The sequence below is a fragment of the Sturnira hondurensis genome, unplaced genomic scaffold, assembly GCF_014824575.4.
Source record: "Sturnira hondurensis isolate 20B ecotype Veracruz unplaced genomic scaffold, ASM1482457v3 Scaffold0008761, whole genome shotgun sequence".
Classification (NCBI taxonomy): domain Eukaryota; kingdom Metazoa; phylum Chordata; class Mammalia; order Chiroptera; family Phyllostomidae; genus Sturnira; species Sturnira hondurensis.
In genome coordinates this window covers 3,296,970-3,323,558 of record NW_028081392.1, presented here as the reverse complement: position 1 = coordinate 3,323,558, position 26,589 = coordinate 3,296,970, and the positions used below count along the sequence as shown (strand labels likewise).

Sequence of the window (26,589 nt, the reverse complement as noted above, 5' to 3'; positions counted from 1 at the left end):
TTCCACTTCTGGGAACTTGTCCTAAAGAAATAACTCAAAATATGGAAACACTGAAAGCAGAAAGATGTTCAGCATGACATTATTTATAACTGTGAAAAGGTTGGAGATGACCTCAAAAGCCAGTTAGATAATGACTAAACAGTAATAGAAAAAAAAGGAAAAAAAAACAATAATAGGAAATCCTTAATAGGCCATTACAAAGTTATTAATTGCCATGACCATCTAATGGCAAAAAAAATTTCATATTAAATGAGATATAAAACAGTACATACTCTACTATCTGCATTTTTAAAAAGATTTTATTTTATTTATTTTTAGAGAGGGGAAGGGAGGGAGATAGAGAGGGAGAGAAGCATCAATGTGTGGTTGTCTCCTGCATGCACCCGACTGGGGACCTGGCCCACAACCCAGGCCTGTGCCCTGACTGGGAATCTAACCCGTGACCCTTTGGTTCGTAGGCCAGCACTCAGTCCACTGACCCACACCAGCCAGGATTAAATTTTGTTTTAAAAAACAATATGTTTATAGATTATATTCAGTATATAATATGTGGATAAATGAACTGGAAGGAAACCCACTTAAGTGTTAATAATACCTTCACTGGGTGATGGGAATTTGGGAAACTTTTATACATTTTTCTGTATTTTTTACATTTTTCAGTGCATTACTTTGATAATCAGTGTGTTATTTTGATAATCATAGCAAAAATCAAAATACTATTTATTGTAAAAGTAAAGCAGTGGCCAAGTGCTCAGTTGGTTGGAGCATTATTCCAACACACCAAGGTTGTGGGTTCAGTCCCCGGTCAGGTCACATATGAGGAGCAACCAGTGAATGCATCAATAAGTGGAACAACAAATAAATGCTTCTCTCTCTCTCCCCCTTCCCTTCCCCCCTCCGTCCCCTACTTCCCCTCTCTCTCTCTTTAAAAATCAGTAAATAAAATATATTTAAAAAGTAAAGCATAGCCCTGGCTGCTGTAGCTCAGTGGATTGAACATGGACCTGTGAACCAAAGAGTTGTTAGTTCGGTTCCCAGTCAGGGCACATGCCTGAGGGTTGCAGGCAAGGTCCCCAGTGGGGGGCGCTCAAGAAGCAACCACTCATTAATGTTTCTCTCCCTCTCATTCTCTCTTCCCCTCTCTCTAAAAATAAGTAAACAAAAGCTTTTTTAAAAAAGTAAAGCATAAACTTGTATATAGCTTACAGTGATATTTTTTTATTTTTAAAGATTCTATTTACCTATTTTTAGAGAGTGGGGAAGGCAGAGAGAGAGGGAGAGAAACATCAATGTGTGGTAGCCTCTTGTGTGTCCCCCACTGGGGACCTGACCTACAACCCAGGCATGTGCCCTGGAAAGAGATCCAGAGACCCTTTGGTTCGCAGGCTGGTACTCAATCCACTGAGCCACACTAGCCAGGGCGTGGCATTTTTAACTTGTATAGGAAAAAAAGACTGGCAAGAGTAATAGGATTATGGGTGGGTTAGGAACAAATATATGACATTTAATGACGTGATTGAACAAAATCAAGATGTGGGGGTTCAACTTTTCTGGGCCCTCCTGAAAGTCAAGGTGATAACCTGAGTTATGAGGGAGGCCTGTGAAGTTGCTTGAATCCTGGGCAGTCAGCGTCTTGGACCTCTCTTCTTTATTCTGTCTTCCTTTCCAAACTCCTCCTTCTCCAGTTCCTGCTGCCTGTGGTCCGCAGAGCGGTCTCCCTCTCCCGGCCCAGAAGCTTTCACGAGATGCTCAAGTATCAGCATCGATTTGAGCAGCGAGTCTACTTTGTGGTCTTGAACTTGGAGACTTGAAGTTCTAGTTAGGTTTCTTTGGAGGTGGGGTCAGTGACCCAGGGTCTATATGGAAGAGTAAGAGCTGCTTGTTAGGACAAGACTTGAGGGGTTTAAGTATGGAAAGGAGGCCTGAATCTTTTCCTGGTTTAAGATTTTAGATAAATATTTAATTTTTAAATATAAGTGAGATACGGTTCTTTAGAAGTGATCTGGTATTTAAACAGTGCTGCAGTGTGCCGGATGAGGAGGGGCACCTCCATGCATGGCTGAGGGCAAACCCTGAAAGGCTAGAGAGAGGAATTGAAAGAAGTCCGCTCACCTAGTAGAGACTAACCCTTGAGTAGAAAAGGATTGCCTCAGGTTTTCTTGCAGGACCGTTTAGGAAAAAGACAGCCGATTAGGGGAAACTTAGTCCTCATTAAGTGAAGCGGGCAACTGAAAGTGCTCTCCCTAAGGCAAGGTCCAGGTAATAGCAACCTGCTATCACCTTTGATGACAAGTCCCTGAAAATCAGGAGAACCAAGATTGGGCCTGGCCTGTGCCCCTGCAGAGGTCCACTGATCTGATTCTGGGCAAGTTAGAAACCTGTGCTCTGCTTTTGCCTGGGGGAGAACCAGTCAGCAAACCCAGTTCGTTCAGCTCAGTGTGTTGATCCTATGCTAACTCTGAGGCATTCTGCTAGGCACCACGGAGATTACAGAGATAAGGAAGATATGGACCACCTTCCTTCAAAGTGTTAACATTTTAGTTGGATAAAGGGAAGGGATGAGTTTGAATGTAAGGCAACTCCTTCTTTTTGAGGGATGATTTTGAAAGTAAAATCTCATATCCCAGTACTTGGGCACAAATGAAAGGCTAATGCAAAAGAGTCCTAATTGTATTTAGGCTTTGAAAAAAATTAGATCTAATTGTAAATTGTGGACCATTCTTTTAAATATTTGTAGTCCCCCTCTTTTTTTGAATATAATACATTCCCAAAAATGTCTTCTAAAGTAGAGTGTCATGATATCCAGCGTAGCTGAGGGGCTTTACGGTCTTACAGCTTTCGGCTTGGAGGGGGCGACCGTGCAACTGTTCTTCGGTCGTCCCGATCATCCGACGCCAGCCGCCTCCACCATGCCTCTGAAGTGCGATCGAAGTCCCATTCCTGAGGTGCACTGGTGGGGAAGGCTCGTCTGCCCTGGCCTCCGGGATCTCTCCACCCACCCCCCCAAACCCTGGGGCCCGTCTCCAAAAAAGTCTAGCAACAGGGATTGGAAGGGTCTGAGGATGACAGTGAAACTGACTGCTCAGCACAGACAAGCCCAGATGGAGGCTGTGCCTTCTGCCTCTGCCCTCACATCAAAGCCCTCTGACCGTGAGACAGAAAGAAGCAAAAAACATCAAGCACAGTGGAACTATCCCTTTTGATGAGATTGCTAACATTGCTCGACACGTGCAGCGCCGATCCTTAGCTGGAGAACTCTCTGGAACCGTTAAAGAGACCCAGGGCACTGCCCAGTCTGTGGGCTGCAGGGTTGGTGGCCACCACCTTCCTGGCATCACGGATGACAGTCAGCGGTGGTGCAGGGGACTGCATGGCTGGTGAGGAACTACAGAGGAAGATGTTTCAGTCACAGATAATTTGATGACAACAAACAGAGTGGCAGCCCCTTAAGGGCAGGGACAGTCATCTGCCATGTTAACTGTGCCTGGAACAGCCCTTCATAAGTACTTTTGGATATTGTTAAATGAATATGCAGCAATCACACAGCAGACAGGCAAGGTCCAAGGGGACTTCTGTCTCCCAGCAAGCTAATTATAAAATTCTTAATTACTGTTCACCTTTCAGACACGGTCTTCTGAGATGTGCTTTCAGTGTTCCTTGTGGTCTTTATTTTTATGCTCTTTTTTTACACCTGAACACGGAATCCACGAGCAGCTGGTTAAAGCTGAGAAACCCCGGCTCCCAGCGCCCCCGTGGCGGAGACCTCTGTGCTTTGCGATCGCTGCGCTTTCATCGCCAGCACTGCTGTGTTTCCATTTCCCACTGACTGCAAAATGCAGTAAAAGTGTGGCCACCCTCACCTTACGAATGCAGGTGGCCACACTGGTAGGGAAAGGGGTGCCATAATGTGCCTGTTGGGTGACTTTCAAAAGCTCAACATCTTTACCCAAAAAGCAGTTTAGGGGGGGCAGCAAAAAAGTTGAGGTTCAGAAGTCAAATGTTACGAATCTGAGAATGGCCTACAGTTTCTCTTACTAATTTGCCTGGTAGCTGCCTGATTTTCAGGCAGACTTAGCAATGAGAGCAAATAGTCAACCTTACAGGTGAACTAGCTTTATATGCCCCAAACTTGTAAATTTACGGCAAATGTTACTTATACTTACCCTGACAGACTTGTGACTTAATCTCCTCAAGAAGCGTTCTCCGAGCAAGGCTGAGACATGTCAGAATGTGCTAAATCCGTGTTCTCCCGGGGTCCGGAGGCCCTCATGTGTCCGGCGGTCTGCGTACTGTTTTAACCCTCTGGGTGCTGGACTCCAGGTCTCTTTCCGCTCTTTTCTCCTGAAGCAGAGCCTGTGCTGGTGCACTAACCTGCAGCGTCTCTGTGCTTCTCTTCTTACCTCCTCTTTCCCATTCTCTTTCCCTTTTGCTATGGTGTGTCCAGAAAAGGAAGTCAAGTTCCAGCGTGCACCTAATGGTGAGCCTTGCCTGCCCACCCATCCGCCCATTCCATGCTGCCTGTGCCCGCCTGCCAGCCACGCAAATCCATTCTGCCATGTGCGTGTGCTTCACTCATCCTCACTGCATGTCTGTGCCGTGTGGGCAGGTGTGGCTGTCCTGCCAGGCGGGGCCGTTGCCCAAGGTCCCCCAGTGGCCTACAAAGTGGGAATTGGAGTGTGTGGTACGGCACCCCTGCTGCAGAGCTTGGACCCCTCCAGCAGAAAGTGAAGCTGGCAGGGACTCGGGGCCAGGTGACAAGCACAGGGAGAGACGCTCACTCACGGCTGCTCAGGAGGAGAGGCCCTGCTCCCCGGGCACAAACAGCCACTTTCTACAGACTGGCAGCCAGTGGGTATCTGTGGTGGGCAGAAGAGCTGGTTGGAGGCTCATGGCTCTGGACCTTGCTTTCCTGGCCTTTTTCCCTATGCAAGTGCCTGTTAGCGGTGCCCAGTGTTTATCCATCCCACTCAGCCTTCAGGGGAACAGCTGAAAGACAGCAAGGAATGGTCTTCTTTCTCATGGGACACAGGGCATTGAGAGGAACAGAGCAGCTGAATCATTATGAAACTGTCCATTAAAGCCAGAGGTGGGGCAACCTGGGGGACATCCCAGCCCTCTACTGATATGGCAGGTTTTACAGACACCCCGGAGTCCTTGCACCGTGTCAGGGTCTTTGACTCAGCTGGGCTTGGTGGGCAAGACAGCCTGCTGCAGTCAGCCCTGCACAGGAGGTCAGTGTCAACAGCTGTGCTGGGAGGGCTCTGCTCCTTCCTGGGGGGGATGGAAGAGAGCAGAGCTCACGTGAGTTTAGATGCACGCCCTGACTACTGCAGGGTTTAGGGGAGTCTTACAGCACTCGGTTTCTGGTTTGCGGTTCCATGCCTAGCCCCAGGTTTGGGATGCCTCAGCAAGCTGAGGGTGGGTGGCTTCAGGTGTGGTCCAAGGGGCTGTAAAAGAGGCCTGCAGGCTAGAAGAAAAAACCAGTCTGGATGTCTTCCTGTGTGTCTGTCCTCAGTTGCGTCCTGTGCGGTTGGTAGCCACACAATTGTCTGTGTGCCTATTGAAGAGCTTGTAGGCATCAGGCTGCTCCTCAGTGGCCACCAGCCCCACTGGGACTCCCAGTGGGACTGAGCCCATTGGTTAGGGGGTGGTACAGACAGGGAGCGTCGTACAACTCCCTGCCCTGGGGATCAACCTCCTTCCTTTCTTCCTTGCCATGTTCTGCCATCCTCCCTTGCTCTGCAACTTGGTGTAACATTTTGAAAGACAAGGAGGCATTCTGGTGGTCTCTGCTGTTGCAGTATTGTCCTGAACGCCAGCCTACTCTTCCCTGGGGGCCAGGTTCTGGGACTGCAGCCACAGCCCCTCCTGGATTCACCTGCCCCTCCTTGGAGCTCTGCCCTTGCTGCCAGCTGATCCGATCTAAGAATTACCAGGCAGGCAGGCCAACAGCTTGGTCCCGTCTCTGCTCCCTGGCGTCAGTAGATGCTTTTTGTAACCAAAGCCAAATTCCACCCCTTTCCTCTCCGGACACCATCTCCCAGGCCAGGTTTTCTGCCTCTTCTTGTTCTTCTTCTTTTCAGATCAGGCTTTAAGCTGGTGTTTTAAGGGAGGGAACTGCTAGGGGCAGGGTCGAAGGGCAGCAGGAGACTGCCCACAGATAGGAGACCCAGAGTTTCTGAAGTTTGTTCTTTCTTATAAACCACGTTCCTTTTCCCCCTTGTAAAATGAGAAGATCCTGAATTTCTCCGGGTGAAGTGTGGTTGTGTGGTGACGTGGCATCTGGTATAAGCGGAGATTTCTGGAGAGATGCTTTGAAACAAGTCCTTGGGCTGGTCCCACTTTGAGGATGCTTCCAGAGCCGGGCCTCTGGACCCCTCCATATACTCCCCTCTCTCAGTCATCTCTCCAACCATGGCTCCCATTCACAGCGTTATGGAGGTCACCCCAGCCCCAGCTCCTCTAGGCCAGGCCAGGGGGCAAGGGAGGTCTGGGAGTTGGACCTGAGGGGCTTTGGTGACTCTAGAGGAACTAAACCATCTGTTTTCTTGTCTCAGCCACAGAGCAACAACAAAAACAGTCTCGTAAGCCCAGCCCAAGAGCCCGCGCCCTTGCAGACGGCCATGGTACCTCCTGACTACAGCTTCTCCGCCCCTGCCCCTGGCTGCCTCCTGCTCTTTCCTGCTTCTTCTTCTTGCCTCCCTCCTAGGGCCTCTTTGGCCCCTTTCCTTTCTCAATCTCTGTAGAGCAGGCTGCTTTGTGTACTGCCCCGTAGGCCCCTTCTCCTCTCATTGTCCCACTTGACCAAGATCTTTCCTGCATGGCAGAACTGCTGCCCCTGCTCCTTTTGCTGTTGTGGGGGAAGAGTGGTCAGGGCTCCTAGCGTAACCTCCCAGCCTGGGCTGGGCCCCCAGTGGGTCTGCTGTGGGGGGTGGGAAGGTGAGTTGCTTATAAAAGAAGAGGGTAGGAGCTTTCTTGAGACCTGTACATCAGTTCTTGGAGACCTCCTGTAAAACCTGCCTCAGCCTCTCCTTTGCAAAGCCATGAACAGGAAAGGGGGCTGGGGTTCCCCACTTGTGAATGGTGCTGATCTCTGGGTTTCTCGAGAGACCTGTACTGCCTGGGCTGACTGAGTTTTCTCTGGGCTGGTCCAAGGAGCACTGTGTGCTCTCAGAACTCCCTCTGCCAGTGATGGCCAGTTAGCTGGGGCATGACTAGGAAAGAGGGCTGGGTAATTGTGCCTGCTACTCCTTCTGTTTCCCACGCACCCTCATGCTACCTGACATGGTGATGTTTAGGAACTCTGGGGAAGGTGGAAGGTGGGTGGAGCAGGCAGTTTTCTGGGCTCAGCTTGCTGAGGGGATACCCTGGGTCTTTCTGGGAAACATTAGTCCATTGTCCTGCTTCCTGCGTACACCTTGGTGGACAGTGTCGGCAGGGCCCAGCCTGTGCCCTTAGCCCCATAGCTCCTCCAGCGTCCTTGTCCTATGGGCAAAGAAAACTCAGAGTTAGCAGGAATCAGCGACAGCTTCCCTGGTACCTGCTTCCATTAAGTGCCGGGCCTCTCTTTCTTACCAGCCAGTGCTGTCCCCTAAATCTGGGGCTTCCCAGCTACTTAGGACCCAGTTAAGTCAGGACATTTTGCTTTGTGAGAATGGCTGGTGGGCAGGCCTCCACAGTGGTCATTATAGACGTCTCTGAGGATACTGGGGTAGGGCTGGGGTCCCTCTGGGAAGAGCAGTGAGTCTATCCCTGAAGTCAGGAGGGTAATTTTCATCTTCTCTCCCAGGAGCCACAAACCACCGTGGTGCATAACGCTACAGACGGGATCAAGGTGAGTGGATCCTGAGCCTGTCTCCTGCTTTCTGTGTCAGCAGGAAGCCAGTGGGCTGGGCCACAGGGTCTGAGGGCCCTGCAGATGGCAGCCTACACGCTGTACATCAAGGCCAAGGTGTTTGCGGAAGCTAGGCTGTTTGTTACTCCATTCTTAGTGATTCTGAGCTCAGGCTCTCCAGTCAGACAGGCCTGGCTTTGAGTCTTGGCCCTGGGCCACTGGACAAGTCAGTCTGTTGCTTTGTACCTCAGTTACCTTCTCTGTAAAGTGGGGATAATAGTAATAGAAGTTTCCTCCATGCCTTGGAGTTTAAGTAAGAATAAGTGTTAGCCCTGGCTGGTGTAGCTCAGTGGATTGAGTGCTGGCTGCGAACCAAAGTGTCGCTGGTTTGATTCCCAGTCAGGGCACATGCCTGGGTTGCAGGCCAAGTCCCCACTTGGGGGCACACAAGAGGCAACCACACATTGATGTTTCTCTCCTTCCCTTCCTCTCTCTCTAAATATAAATAAAAAAGTAAAATCTTAAAAAAAAAAGAATGAGTGTTAGCTAGAAAAGCAGAGGAAGAATATAATCAGACCCTAGAGCATGCTCCTTGGCCTCTCCCTTTATGCCCTCAGTAACCTCGTCTCCTTTTGTATTACCAGTAGCAAATATTTATTGAGCCCCAGACCACCCATGGCTTTGATTTACAGAAGTGATAAGACAAAAGCCCTCTCCACAGGTGTGGGGGAGGCAAATAATAAACCAAAAACCAAATACATAAGGTAAAATCCAGTTGTGTAAGTGCTGTGGAGAAAATAGCACAAATTAAAGAAAGAGAGTGAACAGGGCATTTAATTACATGGTCGGGAAAGATCCTCTCTCAGGAGCTGGTGTTTGAACTACACAATGGGAACAAGACAGCCAGGCAAACTCTGGGGCAAAGTGCCCTAGACAGAGGGAACTGCAAGTGCAGGGGCTTATTAGCACGTGTACGGAATGAAGAAATAAAAGGAATCAAGCAGAGCTAAGAGCAAGAAGAGCAAGGGGTTGGGGGCCGGGGTGGCAGGAGGGTGGTGATGTCGAAGAAGCAGGCAGGACATGCTGTGTTGGGCTTTACAAGAGTTTGCGTTTTATTCCAACAGCCACAAGAAGCTGTTGGGGCTTTTCAGCAGAGGTGTAATATAGTCCGATGAACTCTTTGAAAAACCACTCTGGCCTTGTCGTAGGCAAGAGTTTCAGGGAGGAGGCAAAGGTGGAAACTGGGAGACCAGGAAGTGGTTGTAGTCGTTCAGGTGACAGGTGTTGGTAGCTTGCACTCAGGTCATAGCTGTGTATTTGAAGAGCACAGGTAAGATGGGATTTATTTTGGAGGTAAGACTGACAGATTTGACTTTAGATTGCATAGTTGATATCTGAGGGAAAGAGAGAAAAAGAATCAACCTAAAATCAAATTTAGGAGATGGCTCTAGGTCTTAACCTGCATAATGGCACAGATAGTGCCATTTACTGAGCTGGGGGAGCCTGGCGGGGAGCTTGGGGATCCGGAGTTTCGAGAGAGTCGGGTAGAAGAGCGGAAATAGAACTTTCTATGATTCCTCCTTGTACCACTGGTAGGAACACATGCTCTGCTTTTGTTCGGCACAGTTTCTCTGGTTTTCCAAGGGCGTGAGTACTTTAACACATGGGTTGTTTTGGTTTTGTTTTGTTTTGGCCTACAGGGCTCCACAGAGAGCTGCAACACCACCACGGAAGATGAGGACCTCAAAGGTAGGTGCTGGGCCCTCGCTGGGGGAAGGATGCCAGCAGTGTCCCAGGTACCATGGCTTTGGTGGAGCACCTGCCTCACCTGCCCCCAGAACTGAGATCGGTGGCTCTTTCTACCCAGAAGAGGGCCTGGCATAAAGCTACTCTCCGTGGGCCAAGATGTGAGGCCCCTGTCTGTTGTGGCTGGGCTAGGCAAGAGGCCTTTCTTCTTTGTCCCCAAGTCTGGTCTGGCTAAACCAGAGCTGTGTCCGAGCCTGCCCAGGGCCAGGGCTCAGAGAACTGTTCCTGTTGCTGATAACGATGTGATGTCCCAGAACAGGGACACCTTGAGTCCCTGCAGAAGTAGCCCACAAATGTCGTGAGTCATTAGTAGGGTGACCAGTTGTCTCAGTTTCCCCAGGACTGAGGTGATTCCCAAGATGTGGAACTTTCTGTTTTAAAACTGGAACAGGCCTGGGCACATTGAGGTGAGTTCATCACTCTCATCATAAAGCCCTGGCGCAAATCATGGAGTCAGAACCACGTTTCGCTGTGTCCTGGTGATGCTATAAGCACCACCAGCCTAAGTTTGAGCCTGGCCAGAGTGCCAGGCGATGAGGAGGGCATGGTAGGACAGACCCCTTGGAATCTCTGTCCTGCTGTCTGGTTTGGCCTCCTGGAATTGTTCCTTTTGCCTTCAGAAAGGGACCTTAGGCAAGACTTTCAGAAAAGATGGAGGAATGTTGCAGGACAGAGCTGAGAGAGCATGCCCAGGAGTAATACGGGGGCACCAAACCTTTGGGAAGCCCCCAGATGGAGAGGATAAATGTATAAGGCAGCGAAAAACTGCAGCTTGGGGCTGCTGGGATGAAGTTCAAATCAGTTTGGTTCTGGCAGTGCTGGCAGAGTACACAGCTTCTTCACTGCTGGGCTCTTGACCTTGTAGCCTAGCCCCCTAGAACATCTTCCCTGGGAGCAGGGTCCCTTGTACACGCTGTTTGAAGGCTCCTCTGGAAGCCCCAAGCCCAAGTTTGTGCACTTTCCTGGGGTTCTTAGCTGGGAGGCCTCTCTTGCAGAGGTGGCGGCGTGGGATGTGGTCCAGTGTCCACAGCAGCCCGAGGCCTCACCTTGCCCCGGCTCTGCAGTGCCACGGGCTCGGGTCCTGGTCGGCTTGCTCGCTCACCTGCCTTGTTCTGTTTGTTTTGGCTGCTCTGCCTTGCCCTGCCCTGCCCTGGCTGGCTAGCTGCCCCGCTCCGCACTGGGAATGGCAGCTCGGTGCCGGAAGGACGGAGCTCCCGGGACAGAACAGCCCCCTCTGCAGGCATGCAGCCCCAGCCTTCTCTCTGCTCCTCAGCCAGTAAGTGTGAGGGAGGCACAATCTGGCTTCCGTTCCCTGGCTTGTCCTGAAGCCCCTCAAGGATTGCCCCCAAAGCTGGCAGCCCAGCCCAGCTGTCCCTTTCAGTAAGCTTCGGGAGCTTGGTCTCTGCTGGGTGGGAGAGCTGATTAGAGGCACTGAGACCAGGGCCCGAAGACACAAAGAGTGGGTGGAAGAACTTGCGTGGTGGGAAGGAGTAGAAAGTCACAGGATGCGCAGTGGGCCTTACCTCAGCACTGAGCCAGGCAGAAAGGCCGAGTCAGAAGTCAGGTCAGAGGTGGCGGGAGCCTGGGCGATGGTGAAAATTGCAATAGCTAAGAAACTGTATTGGGAAATGGAGTTTCCCGAGGCTCCGCCTGTCCTATTAAGAGCATGGGGCTTGGGTGAGACAGACCTGCGTTTGAATCCCAGCTGCACTACTTTAAAAAATGTGTGAAGTACATTAAACCTCCCAGAGCTTGTTTCCTAATCTATAAAGTGGGAAGAAAATGGCCACCCCCTCGTAGCACTGTTACGAAAAATAAATGAGGTGGTAGAATGTCTTGATATGATGCCTTGCTGGGTGAATGGTGGCTCATATTTATATTTTTAGTTGTGTCTGTGTAGAGTGTGCCTTTGTCTGTTTCTTTTTTTCCCTACTATCTAACTTTTTAGAGTCTCTAAACACAATCCTCTTCACCCATAGGGCCCACCAGGCCCTGCAGATAGATAGATGGGTTTGGTGGGGTTGGAGAAGGGGTGTGTATGTGTGTGTGTGCACACGCACACCTCTAGAAAGTGGGTAGAGCTCGATGGTTTCCCAACCTGCTGCTTACACACCTTAAGGTGCTGATGGCTGTGGGGCCCCCTCCTGGCTGTGCCTGTGGCTGCGTGCCCTCTCCCAGCTCTGCCCCTGGGCTGTGCTGTCCTCATGCTCGCGTTGATCTTGCAGCCCCTCACTCCTGTGAGGCAAGGCTTGTGGCCTGGGCCAGCCCAGGGTTCTGATCAGGGTTAGCCCGAGCTCAGTCCAACCCTCCCTTACCATGGCAGCACCCTCTGCTAATAGTGGTGCTCCTGTAAGTGATCTGTCCGCCAGTGCAGGATGTTACCAGCAGTTCCTTGGCTTGGGATGGGTGGGAACTCTGAGGGTACCAACGCTACCTGCCTGTGAATTTGTGTCTTGCCTCGGTTTTCCTGAGGGAGACATCCTGACATGAGAGCCAGTATGAGATTTAGAGCTTTTCCAAGGCCTGTCCAGGATAAACGGAGCTGTTTTTCTGGTGAGAGGCTTCGTTTAAAAAGAGTGTTTCTAGTTCTAAGATACTTTACCCCAGAAAAGCCCTGTGAAGGAGAGGAGCAAGGTGAGAATTAAACATCCATCCTAGGGTTCTGTTCGTCCTTTTGGAGCCTGAATCCTTGGCTAGATTCGACTCTCAGGCCAACCCTTGCACAGGGCTAGGTTCTGGACCACTGAAAGCTGGGGGGTGGGGAGCATGGCAATTGAGATCTGATTGAGCCCCTTCCGGTGAGAGACATAAGCAGGTGATGGAAACAGCCTTATCAGGAGATGCTTGTTAGAGAAGCTGACCCTGCTGGAGATGGGATGCACAGACTCTGGACAGAGTATTCATGACGTGCCAGGCTCCTCAACTGTTAAAAACTCTGGACAGAGTATTCATGACATGCCAGGCCCCTCAACTGTTAAAAACAAGAGTGTTTTCTGCACCTGCTTATTGATGGAGAGGGAGACAAAGGACAAAGAACCATAACGAATGCGTGGGCTTCAGGAGGAGGGGTCATTACTTCAACGGACAACAGGGGAGGGATGGAGAGAAAGGTGGGCTCACTCTTCCTGCAGAGGACCTTAAAGACAGCAAAGGGATGTCTTTGTTAAAGAGAGCACCAGGGGTTCTTGAAGGATCAGGTGGGCTCTCCATTACTTGGGAGCTCCCCAGTTCCACACAGGTAAATTGCTGGGTTTTTTTCCCCCCACAGTGCGAAAACAGGAGATCATTAAGATCACAGAACAACTGATTGAGGCTATCAACAATGGAGATTTTGAGGCCTACACGTGAGTAGAGACCCAATTCTAACTCAAGTTTCTCAAGGCCTTTCCCTCCTCTCCAAAAGCAACTTGGACCCTGGGGAAAGGAAAGACTGGGCTTTGGGCATAGTGTGTGAGTTCAATCAACACCGGGCCACTAGGCTGGGAGCCCTTCCAGGTAGATAGCCTGTGATTGAGTCTGCCCAAGGTGTCCTGGCAGTGGGCTGGAAGGACAGGACCAGGAGGCCCAGCCAGCAGACCAGGATCTTAGCCACCTTGTCAGGCCTAGCCCACAGCTAACCTGCTGCAGGACAGACACCACTGATGAGGAAGAAAGACAAATAATCCCCTGACAGGCTTTTTTTTTTTTCCTTGCAGGAAAATTTGTGATCCAGGCCTCACTTCTTTTGAGCCTGAAGCCCTTGGTAACCTCGTGGAGGGAATGGATTTCCATAAGTTTTACTTTGAGAATCGTGAGTGGGTTCGTGCTGCTGATATACTCCTGCCTGCCCCTTCACCTCCTTTGCCTCTGTCCCTGCTCACCCCCTCCTCTTCCCCATTGCCCATTTTTCTCTTATTTGACCTGCCTGCCGCACCCCCGGTCTGTGTGCTTGCCTCCTTGTACTCTGAAAATGGTCTTAAATGGCGCCTTTGAAGGCCCTGCCCCAGAACTCCACATGCCCCTTTGCTCCGCAGCTGCCTTGTGGCAGCGCTGGTTGCCGCAGTCAGGGTCACTGCATTTTTTTAAGCCTTGTCTCTTTCCAAGATGATTGGAAACCATTTGAGATGAGGTTGAGATGATCTCAGCAGATAATAATGAAGCTCTGTCTACAGATGTCACAACAGAGGAAATTAAAGCCAGAATAAGAATGTGCAAGCAAGCAACAGGGCACTGTTGGTGACTTGTGAGATCGGAAGTTATGGCTAGGGTATTCCTGAATATCGAGGGACTGGGGGGTGTACACTGGACAGTTCATGGAAGTCCCAGGGGATAAGAAACTGAATATTCACCTCCTTTTTCTGCCTACTCTCTAACACCCACCCTACCCCTTATTTTTTCTTTTCCTTTCTACTTTATCCTGAGCTTTCCCCTTTCTGCCCTAAATTTTATTTTGTCACTGTTTTCTCTACTAACTACATCTTCTCCATGCCTCAGCTGCAAATGTAAACCCTAGGCCATCTAAGTAATTCTATTATCCAGAAGCAATTCCAGGTTTTATGGAAGCTCTAGGGAAGGTTTTCTGTAGCCCCTATCTACCATTTGAATTGAAGATGTGAATCTCAATAAAAGTAACACAATTCACAGTGTTTACTGATAATGGCAATCTTTTGACTTTCCCCCAGAGGATCCTGGGAACCTAGGAATATCCTAAGCATGGTGCTTTGATGATTCTGTTTTAACTTTGGACTTTTTTAAAAAATCACAGATCAATTTTAAATATTGTAAGTTGTTGATTATGCTCTAGAGCCCTAATTAGGGACTAGCTAACGCTTATAAAACCTAAACATCAGCCTAGCAGAGTAGAAAGATCATAAGCTTCAGTAAGATGGCCCTGAGCTCAAATGTTGTATAATTTGGGGGAATTACTTAACCTCCTTGAGCCTGTCTCCTTGTCTTATAATGAAGAAACTAGTATCAACCAGAGACGGTAGTTCATGCGTGTAAGACCGCCAGCACAATGTCTGATTAAAAGAGTATCTGCTGTTATCATTGTTCCCTACCATTCCCTTCCTTTTGGGTAACTGAGACTAATGTGATAAGATTTCTTGGCCTCTGGAAGGTGAGGGGGGAGGGCCTTGGAGACTCCCAGAATGGCTTGCTGGAGTGAGGGTGAGATTTGGAAGTGCAGGCTGGGAGGAAAATGCCTGTGCTGAGGCCTGACACGCTCCTACCTACCCCAACCCGCCCTGCCCCCTGCAGTCTTATCCAAGAACAGCAAGCCCATTCATACCACCATCCTGAACCCACACGTCCATGTGATTGGAGAGGACGCAGCTTGCATCGCCTATATCCGCCTCACCCAGTACATCGATGGGCAGGGCCGGCCTCGAACCAGCCAGTCAGAAGAGACCCGGGTCTGGCACCGCCGGGATGGCAAGTGGCTCAATGTCCACTATCACTGCTCAGGGGCCCCTGCTGCACCGCTGCAGTGAGCTCAGCCACAGGTGCACCTGGTGGGGGCGTGGGGAGGGTCTGGGACAGGTGGGGTCAGAGGAGAGTTGGCATTGGGGGCGGAGGTATGGGCCACCCTAGAGGAACGGCAAGGGCTAGGCTATGGTTATAGCAAGTGATGGCCTTAAATCAAACTTGGATCTAGCTCCAGGAATCCAAATTGAGTTTCTTCCTTTCCCGAAGCCTTGGTTTTCTTAGCTGTCAAAAAGAGGGAAAGAATGGTACCTATCTCATTAGTTCTGAGAATTAAATAAGCTACTTATAAGTAAAGCATTTAGTAGGTACTCAGCAAATGTGAGGCATTGTTATACTTAAATACTAGCTTCTCCCCCATCCCCCACCTTTCCAGGCAGAGTTGGCCATGTGTGCAGTGTGTTTAAGTCCCTGGAACTCATCTGTGTGTTTATTGTCCTCTGTTCTGTTACCATGTCTGTCCTGTTTGACAGGGGCATTAGGAGATCCCAGCTGGAGGTCGAACCTTTGCAGCCAGTGGCTCTGGAGGGCCTGAGTGACAGCGAGCGGCAGTCCTGTTCGTTTGAGGTTTAAAACAATTAAATTACAAAGCGGCAGCAGCCAATGCACGCCCCTGCATGCAGCCCTCCCGCCCGCCCTTTGTGTCTGTCTCTGCTGTACTGAGGTGTTTTTTACATTTAAGGAAAAAAAAAAAGAAAAAAGATTGTTTAAAAAAATGGAATCCATACCATGATGCGTTTTAAAACCACCAATAGCCCTTGGGCTGGCAAGAAGGCAGGAGTTTGTGTGACGACCACCCTGGCATGAGCAGCGGGGCTCACTCACCAGCCCTGAAGAGGTGAGCTTGGCCTCTGGCCTCCATGGACTTAGGAGACCAGGCAAGAACTCTGACAAAACTTTGGGGGCCGTGATGTGATTGCAGCCCCAGAGGTGGCCTGCCTGCCCCAGATCTAGGAATGGACTTCTTCAGAATTTACATAGGCACCTAGAATGAGGCTGATGAGAACATCGTGGCCATCAGACCCACTTGGGAGAAAACGCAGAGCTCCCAGCCTTCTGTGGAGGAAACTGAGAAGCTGTGGCCTCAGGACTAAGGGCCCGGATGTTGCTGTACTGTTTCATTTAGCATAGACGGGAAGAGAATTGGTGCTGCAGAAGTGTGTCCGCTACGAAGCCGATGAAAAGCCTCGTGTTAGTCTGACATGTACTCACTTACTCATCCATTTCTATAGGATGCACAATGCACGTGGGCCCTGATATTAAGGCCCAATCCCTGCAGAGGGAAAGGGGGAGGGGTTGCGCTTTGCTTCGTGTTTGTTTTCTTATAACTTAGCAAGGAGAGAGCCAGACCCTGGTCAGGGCTCCCTTTGCTGCCGTTGGCAGTTCTGTTTCTGTGCTGATTTGGACCATCTTTGTCTTGCCTTTTCATGGTGGTGGTCCCGTGCTGACCCTCATCTGGGCCTGGGCCCTCTGCCAAGTGCCCCTGTGGGATGGGAGGAGTGAGGCAGCGGGATTGAATTGATGGTTGTCTCTATGCATTCAGGCTGCCCTGATGGCTGTCTCCCTTCTTACTATTCCCTTGCTGCACGTCCATCTCTTTTCCTGTTTTTGAGATTGACCCAACTGCTTTGGCAAGAAGAGGTGTCCTCTCTAAGAGATCTCTTTACTGACCAACTGAAGTATAGACTTCCTGCTGGACAATCTGCATGAGCATCACCCCCACCACCAACACCTGCATGAACCTAAAAGAGGTATCCAGAGCCAAGACTCCTACTTACACTCATTGTCCCTCTCTGTGCTCAAGGAGTTCCATTCCAGGAGGGAACGGTCTATACTCTAAGCAGATAGCAGACAAGATAATGGAGGAGCAATTGGTCATGAACTTGGCTTCCCCAAAACAACTGCAAACTTCTCTGCGCAAATATTTGCACTATTTGGGGGGAAAGGTGGGTAGACCCCAGCTGCCTGGACTACCTTCAGGAGGCAAAGCTACAGATTTTCTTTGGAGCCAGCTGAGAAGAGAGCAAACTCACAGGTGCTGGTGCTTGGATTTAGCCAGGCTCCTCCGAGCACCTCATGCATGCCCCAGCCCCTGGGCCCTGGCCTTTTCCTGCCCTGCAGCCTGCAGTACCAGCACGCAGACACCTTCACCACAGGGTTTGGTTTTGCTGGCTTGAAGACAAATGGTCTTAGAGTTCATTAAGACCCATAGCTTCATATGGCTGCTTCAGCCCCACTTTTAGCGTTCTTACTCTTCTGGGGCTAATGTCAGCATCTATAGTCAATAGACTATTTAAAAAACAACACCTTTTAAACAGGAAATGGAAGGCATTTGATGCAGAATTTTTGCATGATGACATAGAAATAATTTAAAAATAGTTAGTGTTTGTTCTGAATGTTGGTAGACCCTTAATAGCTTTGTTACAATGAAACCTTGAACTGAAGATATTTAATAAAATAACCTTTAAACCGTCCATTGTTGTTGCTGTTGCTGTTGAAGGCTTAGATTTTAGATTTTAGCAGCCTGAGTTACAAGGCTTCAGATGGAGAGATGTACCTTCCCCCACTCCCTTTGGGCCCATTTTGGGATGATATTTCCTAAACTCATCAGCCCCCACGCAGTTCACCGGGCTGGAGGCGAGTTGGGGGTGGAGAGATAGGAGTTGGGCCCTTGGTGGGTTAGGGGGTCTCACTCCGCCCTCGGGCCTGCGTCAAGGGCCTCCGCTTCCCGCCCCCTTCCAGCCCCCCTCCACCTATCGGTGGGCCGGGCCGGCTCCCCCACAGTAAGGCTGAGTGGACCAGCCCGTACCCTGGGCCCGCCCCTTCTCGTTGGCCCGAGCGCCCGACGCTCGGCAGACTGTGCCAAGCTGCAGGCAGGAGGGGGTTCCCTTCTGCGGGTGGGGCTTGGAGCCCGCCGTCTCCGAGTCTGAAGCTCTGCAGGTCGCTGTGGAGGGCCCTCCGGGTGCCCGGCCCATCGGCCGCGCGATTGCCCAGCCCAGAGGCGGCGGGAACCCTAGCGGACACCTCGAGCGGCCGCGTGCCGCCTCCCCCCGGTGGCAGTGGTGGTTGGGCCCGGCTGCAGCGGAGCTTTCGCTCGGAGATGGCGGAGCCGCCGCGACGCGGCCCGAGGCCCCGAAAGCAGGGAAGCGGGGCAGCCCCGGGACGCGGCGGAGCCCGGGGTCAGCCGGGACGCCGCCCAGTCCGCCGGGTGAGCCACCCTTGAGGATACCACCCCACATGCGGTCGCCCGCAGTTCCTCCCCTCACAGACTTTCCCTCTGTTATCCCCATAACCACCCACAGGGTCGTCCCGGGCGGCCCCTCGAGCGGCCCGCTTCCCTCGCCTCGAGTCCCTTCCCTCGTAGTGCCTTCGCTCCCTCAGCTCTACCGGTCTGTACGGGGCTCCTCTTCCCCTCGGGTTCTCCCAGCCCAGTCCTGCCTCGTTAGCCCGGATTCTTCTGAGCGCGCCCCTTGCCTCTTCCCCTTTAATGCTCCACATCCGGTGCTCTCCTCCTATCCACCTGTGACCCCATATGCTCCCCAGCAAGGTCCCTCCATCTGTGACCCGATGATATGCCAGCCCCCCCATGTCCGTGTCTCCGCTCGGTACCCCTTCCTCCCACAGCTTCTGCTTGTCTTCCAGCCGGGGCCCACACCCCCGCCTTCCCCAGGCTCTGTCACTAGCGCTGTCCTCCAGCCCAGGCCTGGATGACCCTTTCGGTTTCTTCCTCAAAAACCTCCCACTGCTGCTCACACGTACAGCGCCTCCCTCACCCCGTGTTCCTACTTCCATACGCATCAGACCACACCACACCCTACCCCAGCGGCTCCCTCAGCATCCCTTCCCTAAACATCGCTGTTTCTTCTAGGTGTGAAGGTAAAATGCAGTGGTTAAGAGCTCGGGCTATGGAGCTTGACAGGCCGGACTTTGAATCCCAGTTCCTCCACTGTCTGAGCTGTGTGATCCTGGGCAAGTTATTAAGCTTCTCTGACCCTCAAATGACTCATGTAAAATGGGGACAATAATAGTATCTACTTCTTAGGGCTGGTGTGACCATTAAATATATGGAAAGCTCTTAGAAGAATGTCTGGCAAAGACTAAACTCTCAATAAATGTTAACTATCTTATACTTAATTTGCCCCAAGTGTCTACTTCCCCACAGTGATTTCTTCTCCCTACTGTGTTTTCTCCAAGGAGTTTCCTCTAATTCTTAGGATTCACTCCCTTCCATCACCATTTAGATCCTCTTCCCGTGCTCTTTTTCATGTCAATTACTGGTAGTTTTACCCAGGCCAAAGTTGAACTATTCTTAAATCATCCCTCGCAGTCCTGGAAGACCCTGTCTCTCCTAATCACCCCTGAGATGTGTATGTCTGGGAGTTGAGAGGAGTTGCCAGACACTGGCCTTACTAAGAGTAGCTAAGGTGGGGAAAGCTACCATAAAGCCTCTAGAAGCAGTTGATCTATTTAAGAAAAAAAGTCTCCAAAATTAGGTATCCTTAAAACTGTCTCCCAATCACACTGACCTGCTCTTCTCTCTTTCTCTTATTGGTTGAATATGACTTAATTTCTTCTCTTACCCAGCCCCACTCAGTTTTCTCTGTGTTTATAACAGGACTCAATCCCCCATGTCTCTCCAGGCTAGCTGAGGACTAGAGCTGTTAATGGATGAGAGTATAGTACCACCTAGGCTAAGCTAGGAAGGAGAACTAGGATGGATGGGGAGAGAGACTCTGGACTCAGCTCTCTGGCTTTTGTTAGGTCCCAGTGATGTGACCCACTAGGGGCTACATTTTTATCATCTCTCCTGACACTGGCACAGGTGAAGTGAAAGGCAGAGGATGAATAACTTTTCACAAGTAATAGAAAAGACAGTCCCCAATTTCTGGGTTTGGAAACTAATAGAATAATTAGCTACCACCTTTTTTCTTTCCTCTTGAATTCCCCCTGCACCCACCCACCCACCCATAGTGTCCACCCGACTGTAGGTTTGTTAATGCTGTTATACTGTGGTGCTGGGTTTGATTGATGAAGAAGATTAACAGGCTCATGAGTTTCCTCTTATCTGATATTTCGTTGGAGCATGGGACTTCTGGGGCTTTCTGTTTGTTCCCCACAAGAAGACCAGATCTCCTGCTTATTGGCCAACTGCTTGGTCATGGGCTGGGAACTCCTTTCATTTTCAGCTTCCTGGGCTGTTTGGCTTCTTATTGATGGGAGAGTTGTTCTTTCCAGCCCTTGAATATACTTTTCCAACTTGAGCTTAACTCGGGGAGGAGAATTTAGATGGTATTCTGAGAAGAGGAACAACCTCTGAGGCTAAAGTTTGAGACTTGGATTGTGTTGTTCTTCTACAGGAACTTTCTTTTTTTGGAGAACAAATCATCCTGTGAGCAGAAGGTAAGAGGATGGGGTGAGGAGGGTAATGGATTAATGACACAGTTCCAAAGGGAGAAATAATCTATCAATTTCCCTGTCTTACAGATAGGAAGGATAGAGATTGTGAACTTTGCTGACCTCTGATGTGAGGAGCTCAAACAGGACCAAGGGTGGAGCCTGACTGGATTTGCATCCTGAAGCTATGGGCCAGGGGGCCATGGTGACCTGATAAAAATGGACTCTGTCCAGTTGCCCCCTGTTGCCCTTTCTATCTCCCCTACCTTATTCTAAGGGAATTTGTCTCAACCTCTTTGGGGAATTGACCCTAAGGGAATCCCTTTTCCCTATTTTCCTATCCTTCCACCCTCCCAGGAGAGCCCTAGCCTATAGAACTCCTACCTCCCATCCCTTGAGGTAGTCCCCATCCCTGCCTCCCCTCCCCCGCCATGCTCAAGCTGTGGAAGGTGGTACGCCCAGCTCGGCAGCTGGAACTGCATCGCCTCATACTGTTGCTAATCGCTTTCAGTCTGGGTTCCATGGGCTTCCTGGCTTACTACGTATCCACCAGCCCCAAGGCCAAGGAACCCTTGCCCTTACCCTTGGGAGACTGCAGCAGTAGTGGAGCAGCTGGCCCTGGCCCTGTACAGCCTCCAGTCCCACCTCGGCCTCCCAGACCTCCAGAGACAGCTCGAACCGAACCTGTGGTCCTTGTGTTTGTGGAGAGCGCATACTCACAGCTGGGGCAGGAGATTGTGGCCATCTTAGAGTCTAGTCGTTTTCGTTACAGCACTGAGCTGGCACCTGGCCGAGGGGACATGCCCACACTGACTGATCATACCCGTGGCCGCTATGTCTTGGTCATTTATGAGAACCTGCTCAAGTATGTCAACCTGGATGCCTGGAGTCGGGAACTGCTAGACCGTTACTGTGTGGAGTATGGTGTGGGCATCATTGGCTTTTTCCGAGCCCATGAGCATAGCCTACTGAGTGCCCAGCTCAAGGGCTTTCCTCTTTTTCTTTACTCAAACCTGGGGCTCCGGGACTACCAAGTGAATCCTTCTGCCCCCCTACTGCATCTCACACGCCCCAGCCGCCTAGAGCCTGGGCCATTGCCTGGTGATGACTGGACCATTTTTCAATCCAATCATAGCACATACGAACCAGTGCTTCTTGCCAGCCTTCAGTCAGCTGAGCTCCCTGTGCCAGGACTGGTACCTCGCCGGGCGCGGCTTCCCACTGTGGTGCAGGACCTGGGGCTTCACGATGGCATCCAGCGGGTGCTCTTTGGCCACGGCCTTTCCTTTTGGCTCCACAAACTTATTTTTGTTGATGCCGTTGCGTACCTCACTGGCAAGCGCCTCTGCCTGGACCTTGAACGCTACATCTTGGTAGACATTGATGACATCTTTGTGGGCAAGGAAGGTACCCGCATGAAGGTGGCTGATGTTGAGGTCAGTCTTTTTCCTTAGAAATTGTTTCATGCTCTAACCTGTGAGACTCCCTTCCTTGATTCTGAGTTTGCCATAGGTATACTCTGCCCTTTCCAGGTAGGAAGAACACTACTCATTTTTCTCCTGCTCAGTCTGCTGTCTCCTGATTTCTTGTGTTCCTGCTACTCTTCCCAGGCTCTGTTGACCACCCAGAACAAACTCAGGACCTTAGTCCCCAACTTCACCTTCAACTTGGGCTTCTCGGGCAAGTTCTATCATACTGGTGAGCTTATTCCCCTGCTCCTTCAGAATGTCAATTTAGTTTGATCTGTTTCTTCACTGTCCCATCTTCCTGGGTAGACAAGTCAGAGAAAGGGAGCAAGATTTGTGGTCAGGATGCTGTGAGGAGCCAGTAGTGGATATGAATTTTGGTTGGCATGGGTGGCTGGAGGGTAAGGTAGCAAGGAGGCAGATAGGCAGTCTTAGATGGGCAGATGTTGTCCCAGGGATGGAAGGTGGTCAGTGTTGTTACAGAACAGAGGAGGGCACAGGGGCTAACTGGCTGTGTTTAGTGGTCAGTGTGTGGTCATAGGGACAGAGGAGGAGGATGCAGGGGACGACATGCTGCTGAAGCACCGTGAAGAGTTCTGGTGGTTCCCGCACATGTGGAGCCACATGCAGCCACACCTGTTCCACAATCGCTCTGTGCTGGCTGACCAAATGAGGCTCAACAAACAGTTTGCTTTGGTGAGACCCTTGGATCTCTTCCCCATACATTTCCCCAGAGATAATGTTTCTTTTTAACCTTCCCCTTATGGGGTACCCTTTCCATTTTTCCTTCTGTGGAGGCATCCCCACCCTTTACCCTCTATTCCCCAAACCTCACCAGGTCCTGGTGAGAGTCTATGCCATTCCCAGGAGCATGGGATTCCCACGGATCTGGGGTATGCTGTGGCTCCCCACCATTCGGGCGTGTACCCCGTCCACACGCAGCTCTACGAAGCCTGGAAATCTGTGTGGGGCATCCAGGTGACCAGCACTGAGGAGTATCCCCATCTCCGCCCCGCCCGCTACCGCCGTGGCTTCATTCATAATGGTATTATGGTAAGGGACTCCCAATACAAACTTGAACTCCCACACTTTGACAGCCTCCAACCTTCATTGATCTATGTTCTGTCAACTGCCAGTCCAGTTCATCCACATAACAGGGTAGGAGAGTGAAAAGTTACAATGCACATAGCAAGAGTTTTCTTGTTGTAACTGCAGACCAAATCCTCCACAAACCCAGGGAATCCTGTGCCTCTGGACCATCATTTTACCTTTCAAATCTCATCTATCCCTGTTTCTTCTTTTCCCTCCAGGTGCTGCCACGGCAGACATGTGGTCTCTTCACTCATACAATCTTCTATAATGAATATCCTGGAGGCTCTCATGAACTAGATCGGAGCATCCGAGGCGGAGAGCTCTTCCTGACAGTGCTGCTTAATCCAGTAAGGTGCCAAAAGGAAGGGCTAGAATATTGTAGAGCCAAAGTATTTGCAGGCTGGGACCTTTGCTTACCAATCCTGATTCTGAGGTGGGTAGGCTTTACACCTCTGACATGCAGGCATCCCCTTGCAGATCAGCATATTTATGACCCATCTGTCCAACTATGGAAATGATCGACTGGGCCTGTACACCTTTGAGAGCCTGGTGCGCTTTCTCCAGTGCTGGACACGGCTGCGCCTACAGACCCTTCCTCCTGTCCCTCTTGCACGAAAGTACTTTGAACTCTTCCCTCAAGAGCGAAGCCCCCTTTGGCAGGTATGGGTAGAACTTGGGCTAACCAGACACACAATGAGGGTGTGCATTGAAGAAAAGAGTAGGCCTTATTTGATTCTTGGCTTCGCCTTCAGAATCCCTGTGATGACAAGAGGCACAAAGATATCTGGTCCAAGGAGAAAACCTGTGATCGGCTCCCCAAGTTTCTCATTGTGGGACCCCAAAAGACAGGTGAATTGTCCTTAGCCCATTTCTCTTGCCCTGCGTTAAACCTAAAGGATTCTTGGGCTAAGGAACTCCCTTCTTATACCCACCCCACATTAATCCAGTCTCCTGATTCATTACCCTGGTTGTATATCAGAATCATTTATGAAATTTTTGTTTTAAAAGATCCACAAATGGCCCTGACTGGGTAGCACAGTTTGTTGGCGTATCATCCTGATACCCTAAGGGTGTGGATTCTGTCCCCAGTCGGCACATACAAGAATCAAACAATGAGTGCATCAATAAGTGGAACAACAAATTAGTGTTTCTCTCGCTCTTTAAAATCAATAATTAATAAGTAAGTAAATGAAAGAAAGAAAGAAAAGAACCACAAGTGATTCTGGTGCGACCAAGGCTGAGAACGACTACTTGAATCTTTCCTGTTGTCTCTCAGAATTTCCTTCTCTTGCTGAAATTTGGCCAAAGGGGATTTTACTACCCAGAGTGGTTATTTTCTCACCGCCTTCAAACTCATGTTGAGCTAGCTTCTCTCCCACAATGGCTGGACTTTCTTTCCTATTTAGGGACCACAGCTATTCACTTCTTCCTGAGCCTGCACCCAGCTGTGACCAGCAGCTTCCCTAGCCCAAGCACCTTTGAGGAAATTCAGTTCTTCAACGGCCCTAATTATCACAAGGGCATTGACTGGTGAGATTGGGACCCCTTGGAATGCTTCTCAGAGGAACACTTCCTTCCCCTAAGGTATCCTATTTCAGCTTCCACTGCACAGACATCTGACCCCTTAATTTTGCCTCTTTTCTGTGCTACTTCCTAGGTACATGGACTTTTTCCCTGTCCCTTCCAATGCGAGCACTGACTTTCTATTTGAAAAAAGTGCCACCTACTTTGACTCAGAAGTTGTACCTCGGCGGGGTGCTGCCCTCCTGCCACGAGCCAAGATCATCACTGTGCTCACCAACCCTGCTGACAGGGCCTACTCTTGGTACCAGGTGAGCCTGAAGCTAGGGACACATTAGGGCTTAAAGGAGCAAGGTGGTGACTGCTAGAGAGACAGAAAAGGGTAAGAGTAGGGAAATTAAACTGGTGCCTTGGGGAGGGGTACCTGTGCTGTCTGTTTATCAGACCAGGAGTAGGGCCAAATAATTCTGTCAGGTCGCCAATCTCTTTTCTTCCTTTCCTGTTTTTCAGCACCAGCGAGCACATGGAGACCCCACTGCTCTGAACTATACCTTCTACCAAGTGATTTCAGCCTCTTCCCAGGCCCCTCTGGCACTTCGTTCCTTGCAAAACCGCTGTCTTGTCCCTGGCTACTATTCTACCCATCTTCAACGCTGGCTGACTTACTACCCCTCTGGACAGGTACAATCCCCCAATAGCCCTCACTGGGGTCCCCCTTACCCTCCTCTTTCCTTCAGCCCAGAGGCTTCTAAGAAATACAGCAGTAACCACATCCCTGTCCCTAGTTGCTGATTATGGATGGGGAAGAGCTGCGTACTAACCCAGCTGCTTCAATGGAGAGCATCCAGAAGTTCCTGGGTATCACGCCCTTTCTGAACTACACACGGACCCTCAGGTGGGAGAGCATGACCTAGGAGAGGACGACCATGGGGAAAATGGGAAGCAGGTTGACCATGTCTGTCTGAAAGAGACATGAATTTACCGTCTCTAAAAGAGAAACATAGGTCCCTGTGGGCTGGGAGAGGTAGTGCACATTTCTGGGGCTCGAATTCCTTTTCTACCTGCCCCTTAAAGTTCTCTTCCTGTTGAGCAGGTTTGATGAAGGTAAGGGATTCTGGTGCCAGGGACTTGGAGGTGGTAAGACTCGCTGTCTAGGCAAGAGCAAAGGTCGGAGGTACCCAGATATGGACACTGAGGTATGTAAATTCTGGGGCAGGTTATCACTCTCCACCTGTAACACCTGATTCTGTGTCCCACTCCTTACTGTTTCTGCCTTAATTTTTTTCCTATCAGTCCCGCCTTTTCCTTATGGATTTTTTCCGGAACCACAACTTGGAGCTGTCAAAGCTCCTGAGCCGGCTTGGACAGCCAATGCCCTCATGGCTTCAGGAAGAACTGCAGCATTCCAGTCTGGGATGATGTCCCAGCCTCCATACCAGCAAAAAAAAAAAAGAAAAAGAAAAAAAAAGCCCATTTCCCTAAGGGGCAAACCCAGAGCAGAGCCCACAAGGGGAGTTTGAGTGGCCTGGCCCCTCCCCCTTCTACCTCAGTGGCCCCCAGACTTGGAATGGCTGAGAAGGGAAAGTCATCTTTCCCATTGCTCTGAGGTCTGATAAAGGGGCTTCCTTTCACACCCCACATTACGGTACTAGCCACCTTTGACCCATGGTCTTGGAAGGCGGGGAGGAATTAGAGGCAGGGTCTAGAGGAACATATTAATCAAATAATTTACCTCTTCATCCCCAGAGTGTAGCTATATCTGGCTGTGGGAGGGACCCCTTACTGTGGGAATAATGGGATCTACCTGTGGCCTGGCCTCCCTAATGTCATTCACATTGAATGCGGATGAGGTCCGACAGTGGCTCATAGAGCTGAGTATGAGCCCTAGCTGTGGGCTAGAAATGTCCTAAATAAACATCCTTATTTTTCTGTTTTTGTCTACCTCACTGTATGAAAAAACGCTCTAATAAAGCAAGTATCAGACTTTTCCCCTGTCCCAGTTCAAGGTTCATA

At 50.4% G+C, this 26,589-nt stretch overlaps 2 protein-coding genes across 23 annotated transcripts in view; both read left to right on the top strand.

The window, feature by feature from the left end:
- CAMK2G (calcium/calmodulin dependent protein kinase II gamma) overlaps nucleotides 1–17,577 on the top strand; it is a 56,988-nt gene extending 39,411 nt beyond the window's left edge. For 3 of the 20 annotated variants that reach the window (XM_037055942.1, XM_037055940.1, XM_037055938.1), the window contains 9 exons: nucleotides 4,445–4,477; nucleotides 6,558–6,626; nucleotides 7,790–7,834; nucleotides 9,535–9,583; nucleotides 10,803–10,916; nucleotides 12,909–12,984; nucleotides 13,336–13,430; nucleotides 14,879–15,123; nucleotides 15,577–17,577. In XM_037055942.1, the coding sequence (XP_036911837.1) occupies nucleotides 4,445–4,477; nucleotides 6,558–6,626; nucleotides 7,790–7,834; nucleotides 9,535–9,583; nucleotides 10,803–10,916; nucleotides 12,909–12,984; nucleotides 13,336–13,430; nucleotides 14,879–15,111 (714 nt within the window). In that variant the 3' untranslated portion in view covers nucleotides 15,112–15,123; nucleotides 15,577–17,577. Of the gene's footprint in view, nucleotides 1–4,444; nucleotides 4,478–6,557; nucleotides 6,627–7,789; nucleotides 7,835–9,534; nucleotides 9,584–10,802; nucleotides 10,917–12,908; nucleotides 12,985–13,335; nucleotides 13,439–14,878; nucleotides 15,124–15,576 lie in introns of those variants that run through there. The other 17 variants (XM_037055943.1, XM_037055939.1, XM_037055946.1 and 14 more) reach the window with 10 other exon arrangements.
- Nucleotides 17,578–17,950: 373 nt separating this feature from the next.
- NDST2 (N-deacetylase and N-sulfotransferase 2) lies at nucleotides 17,951–26,505 on the top strand. 3 transcript variants are annotated; one of them, XM_037055936.1, is made up of 16 exons: nucleotides 17,951–18,311; nucleotides 18,972–18,979; nucleotides 20,461–20,503; nucleotides 20,588–21,933; nucleotides 22,108–22,195; nucleotides 22,505–22,659; nucleotides 22,831–23,016; nucleotides 23,274–23,402; nucleotides 23,533–23,715; nucleotides 23,808–23,904; nucleotides 24,462–24,585; nucleotides 24,713–24,887; nucleotides 25,087–25,257; nucleotides 25,362–25,471; nucleotides 25,670–25,772; nucleotides 25,870–26,505. In XM_037055936.1, exons 4-16 carry the CDS (start codon nucleotides 20,929–20,931, stop codon nucleotides 25,993–25,995), a joined length of 2,652 nt encoding a protein of 883 aa, XP_036911831.1. In that variant the 5' UTR covers nucleotides 17,951–18,311; nucleotides 18,972–18,979; nucleotides 20,461–20,503; nucleotides 20,588–20,928; the 3' UTR covers nucleotides 25,996–26,505. The 3 variants fall into 3 exon arrangements, with proteins under 3 accessions (XP_036911831.1, XP_036911832.1, XP_036911830.1); XM_037055937.1 differs by lacking the exon at nucleotides 18,972–18,979 and having other exon boundaries at nucleotides 20,592–21,933; XM_037055935.1 differs by lacking the exon at nucleotides 18,972–18,979.
- The last annotated feature ends 84 nt before the right edge of the window (nucleotides 26,506–26,589 follow it).

What these genes read in the sequence shown, in the direction of transcription:
- NDST2 (XM_037055937.1), top strand. Translation starts at nt 20,929, where the DNA reads ATGCTCAAGCTGTGGAAGGTGGTACGCCCAGCTCGGCAGCTGGAACTG. An exon ending in GGGCAAGTTCTATCATACTG is followed by an intron (nt 22,196 to 22,504) that starts GTGAGCTTATTC and finishes GTGTGGTCATAG; the next exon opens with GGACAGAGGAGGAGGATGCA. An exon ending in CTTACTACCCCTCTGGACAG is followed by an intron (nt 25,258 to 25,361) that starts GTACAATCCCCC and finishes CCCTGTCCCTAG; the next exon opens with TTGCTGATTATGGATGGGGA.